Source organism: Meleagris gallopavo, chromosome 6, assembly GCF_000146605.3.
Source record: "Meleagris gallopavo isolate NT-WF06-2002-E0010 breed Aviagen turkey brand Nicholas breeding stock chromosome 6, Turkey_5.1, whole genome shotgun sequence".
Classification (NCBI taxonomy): domain Eukaryota; kingdom Metazoa; phylum Chordata; class Aves; order Galliformes; family Phasianidae; genus Meleagris; species Meleagris gallopavo.
The window spans coordinates 22,000,617-22,005,445 of record NC_015016.2 but is presented as its reverse complement, the minus strand read 5'-3'; the positions used below and the strand labels follow the sequence as shown (position 1 = coordinate 22,005,445).

The 4,829-nt window shown below is 38.7% G+C and overlaps 1 protein-coding gene across 1 annotated transcript in view; it reads right to left on the bottom strand.

Annotated features, from left to right (window-relative positions):
• LOC104911422 (GTP-binding protein 10-like) overlaps positions 1–4,829 on the bottom strand; it is a 4,995-nt gene continuing 166 nt past the window's right edge. Inside the window, exons 2-6 of the mRNA XM_010712591.2 lie at positions 4,242–4,435; positions 4,062–4,153; positions 3,346–3,490; positions 1,053–1,126; positions 1–246 (exon numbers count right to left, since the gene is read on the bottom strand). Of these exons, the coding sequence (XP_010710893.2) occupies positions 152–246; positions 1,053–1,126; positions 3,346–3,490; positions 4,062–4,153; positions 4,242–4,435 (600 nt within the window). The 3' untranslated portion in view covers positions 1–151. The remainder of the gene's footprint in view (positions 247–1,052; positions 1,127–3,345; positions 3,491–4,061; positions 4,154–4,241; positions 4,436–4,829) is intronic.

Genomic DNA, 4,829 nt, shown 5'->3' with positions numbered 1-4,829 from the left:
AAGATTTTCTCCACAACCTCCATTAAATCCATGTAATTGTCTTATGTGTATATATATATATATGTATGTATGTATACATAAACACCCAGAAAACTCTACAAGTTAAGTTTCCATTTCTTTTTGAAATGCTGTTAAGCAACATAAATAACTGTTACACACAACTTAAACAACCAGAATAAACCTTCACACCAACCTGTTTAAAATCTTCATACATGATCTTTCCTAGCTCAGGCTGTATCGTTGTAACTATGACAAGAGGGAAAAAGAAGAGGGGAAAGACACAAAACTGTTTTAATTACTAAAAAAAATGTTAACATTCAAAAATATTTAAATTTTGATTAGCCTCCAAGCTTTCCTCAGTAATGTCAAACAGAAAACCATCACATGGACCTCTCCTCATATACAAACCCCTCCATTTGATTACTGGATGTCTCTGTAGATTTCAACACGTATCTATTTAACACACAGCATCTGAAGAGACAATGGGTGAGAACAGCATCTTTTCACAGGTAGAACTCTGGATAAATAATCTAGGCAAAATACAGGCAGCGTAGCACAGCACACCAAATTACTTTTTAATTACAGAATGTCCGATGGCTAATCCTTAGAAAGGATAACAATAAAGTGCATCTTTCAGTAGATACTCAAAACTGAAGTCTTACTCTGTTGCAAGAACAGGTGGTAGCTATTTCCAAAGATGCTCTTGCTTATGCAAAAGAACACAATGCTGCATATTCAGTAGACTGAGGGTACTAGTCCCACAGAGTCTCAAAGAAAACAAAAAGGAATGAGACTAAAACGAATAGACCTCGTTATTAATAGCTTCAAGCACTACAGAGGTGTACATGTGAACAACTGAGGACGTAAAAGGAACTAGTTACTGAAATGGAAAGCTATTTCTAAAGGTATTTGGTATAATTCATAATCTGTGCAACATATTTAGCAAGCAACACGGTTATCTCCTATTCCTTATTATAAACCTGTAAACCTTTATTATAAATCTTCTTGTTCTCATGAATATTACAGCATTAAAAATAAGAGTGCGAACTTACATGCATAATTTGCAATCTCAGGTTTGGCTTGAGAAATCTTGCTTAGCAAGGATGATTTTCCTGCATTTGGAAACCTAGAGGGAAAGTCAGAATTTATACAGTGAATAAACACGTGTGATTCTTGTATATTTTATTATCCAACATACTGTATTACTTAGTTAAACTCAATGGTATAGATTCACTTATGACTTTTTAACACCTTTTTTAAACAGTTACTTTTTTTAAAACTAAATTCGATTTTTTTTTTTAAATAAATTTGTTGATGCATTCCAAGGCTGCAGGAAGTGAAGTATGTGAGGTATCTGCATAGATTTTTAAGGTAACAAAGTCGTACGAGTGATCCTGAAATTACCACTGCTTAGCCACGAAAAGAGAGAGCTCCAGGATCTCATCAGCGTAAATACCTGAGAGGAGGGTGCCAAGAGAACACAGCTCTTTTCAGTGTCAGGAAAAGAGGCAGTGGGCACAAACTGGAACACAGGAGACTGAACACCAGGCAGCACTTCCGTGCTCTGCAGGTGACAGAGCAGTAGCACAGGCTGCCTAGAGGCTGTGGGACCTCCTCCTTAAACCACCTGCTATGGGTGGCCCTGCTTATTTTAAAGAATTGTCTGAGCTGTAAAGGATGCAACAGTTTTGATCCCTGTCAAGAATTAAGTTGTAGTCAGAGTCTATATTGTTTCTTATAGCCACCTGCTCCACACTGGAGACCACACAAGACCCATATTCCACCCAAGTTCGGTTATTCAGCACCATGCTTCATTGCAACAGGGATCAAAGGAAATGGAGTCTGCTTGCAAATGATTATTAGTCACAAAGGTGTGGGTACCTCAGAATGTGCCATACAAAAAACTCTGTACTCTCCACCTAAACACACACACAATCATAACCTGTTAGCAAATACAACTAATACGAAAAATACGACTAATATTAAATTAAAGGGCTTTATAGAGGGGCAGTTATGATAGGCTTGTAAAGGCTTTCTTCAAAAAGATCAGAGACACAAAGACTCTGTTAGAACAGAAAATTATTCAGGGTAATTTTAATGCTCTCTGATATTGAAAGGTGCCTTGAAGACAGCCTGGAAGATTACTCTGGTCATCTCCTCAAGCACGTATTTTGCTTCCACTGAAGCACAATATCCTCTTTGAAGTTTAAATTGCAACCTACACTATCCATCACAACCTGTACCCAAACTTGAGGGCCCTTTCTAAACCTAGATGTTTTCAGACCTGATTTAATAGCATACCATGTACAAATCTACTGTCGTACAAATAAACTCTACAAGATTAAAGTACAATCACAAATTATCAAAGGTTGATTCATACTCTCAACAAGAAAATAATCATCTCCTCAAATTAACTGATACTTATTTAATGATTTTTAAAGGGAAACTGTCAGATAAAACAGAGGCTAAAATGTAGGGTTAAAGAAGCACCACAGAACTCCTGTGTTTTGCACAACTCTAAAACCAACATATTCTGTACAACATAATTACTGGAGATCACTTGAAATATTATAACTCATATTTCCATTATTATCAGGGCTACGGAATTATTTCTAATAAATAAAAAAGAAAAAATCTACCTGTATTTAGAGTTCTATTCTATGAGGGACTATACAAATTAAAGTGCTGCAGCCTAAAATCAGTTGCTTTTACTTTACAATGTTTGCTGATTTAGTTTTTTTATGAATAGGGACTGAAAGGGAAAAATAATGCCAAGCAGACCGACACACAACTGTAGTTAAAAGCTCTGTCCAAATAAATGTTTACCTGTGTTGTTAATAAGCAGCAACACTGAAAAGCACCAGTGCAAAAGAAATACAAACCCTACTGTTCTAGCTTATAATTTCTTCCTTCCCACATTCCATGCTGTTTATTGGGAGAGCAGGCTACAAAGCCTTCGACACTTTCTTTAAGACTACTACTGAAAGGATCCATTTGTGCCATACAGTGGAAGAACCAATATGGATACTGCTCTTGGCTTTGTTTTGTACCTACTACTTAAACTATAAATCTTTGCTAACAGTATTTTAAAAATCATTGCAGTTGCTAAATTCATATTAAACTCATGACCACAATTAACAAAGCATAACCAGTGTTTTCCAAATTTTAGAATTAATTTTAATAGGTTTTAAGTCCTTATTTTTACAAACTTGAAGTAATTGAAGTAGCAAAGTTATAACGACACTCAAACTCCATCTCTGTAATTTGTTTCAGATCCCTTTAGAAATTTAGTGCTTCATTTTTTATGTCAGTTCTCAAACCACAACACAGAACTGCAGTACTTACCCAACTAAGCCCACGTCGGCTATAAGTTTCAAATCAAGATGAACAATTCGCCTCTGGCCTTTGCAAGGCAAGAAGTTTGTGGCCAAAGAGCCACCGAGACCTCCCCGAGCTGCCAGGAATCTCTCTCCTGCTCTGTTAAGTTCTCCTGAAAATAAATCAATTAGTGAAAAAACATAATTTCCTGCAATGGTTCAAGTGTGATTTCCCATTTCAATGAAGAAAGAATCTTCCATGCTATTTTACAAAGAGATATCTCTATTGAATGCGCTCTTCCTGGTTAGCAGCAAGTACTACTTTTTTTTTTATTTTTTAAATAAACTTTTTAGATAACCTGAAATACTGACACTCAGCAAGGATCTTTATTTTTCTAAGCTATGTCATAATTCAGTAAAGTCAGTGGGACGCTTAACTGAGCTTAAGGACACATCATTTATCTGATAGTAGATTGTTATGGCTTACAGCCACAGGGAATTGTTGCAACAAATGTTCTTCTGCTGCATAAAGTGATACAAATTAACTATCACTAATTTCTGGAAGGGGTCTCTGCTCCTCCAGCAGTTTCTAAGCGTAATTTTTAACAACAACAACAACAAAAAAAACAGCAAACACCACATATTTTGGGATTTGTGTAGCATTAGAAGTCTACAAGATGTCAGTAAATTTTGGTAAATGACATTATATACTAGGATATATTAAATGAAAGCACAAGTTCTTACCAATCTTCTTCCCATCATCATCAAGAACTGAAATCCCTGGTGGCACATGCACTTCACAGTCCTTTCCTTTTCCACCTTTCAGTGCTTTAACGCTGGGAGACATTAAGCCAGGCTCAGTAACTTAAACGTTTTGCTTCCCAGGAAGGACAGATGCTAACAACCACCACCAACCAGACGAACCTGCTGTTGGCTCCTGATCCAGCCACAAATCGCTTCTGCGGGTACCTCGCCTTAATGCCCTTTAGGGTCGATCTTTCCTGGGCAATGAACCAGACATCGCCACCTCTCCCTCCTTCCCCACCCAGTCGGGGATAACCCATTCCACCTGTTCCTCCTCTCACATATAGCCGCAAATCATCGATGAAGTTTCCATACTACGAAAGCACAAAGCTTCACATCAGCATTTCATTCTGTTTACCTCTCATTTTAGAGCCACTAGACAAAGCATGGATAAAATGCCTCACCTAGCTTTTTTCTCGCAATAAAGTTCTGAAAGCAGACACAGAACAGAATCATAGAATCCCTAAGGCTGAAAAAGCTCTCTGAGATGACCCAGTCCAACCCCCAACCCACCCCTCCACACCACATCCACACGCTTTCCGCGCAGCCTTCCCGGACAGCGGGCGCTGCGGACAACGGCCGCCACGTCCTCCCCAGCAATAGGCAGCGCTCAGGCCGGGCCACGGGTACAGAGCCCTCGCAGGGCCGGAGCCCCAGGCGTGCAAGACGGCGAGGCCTCAGGGGTGAAAGCGGCCACAGCGGCCACGC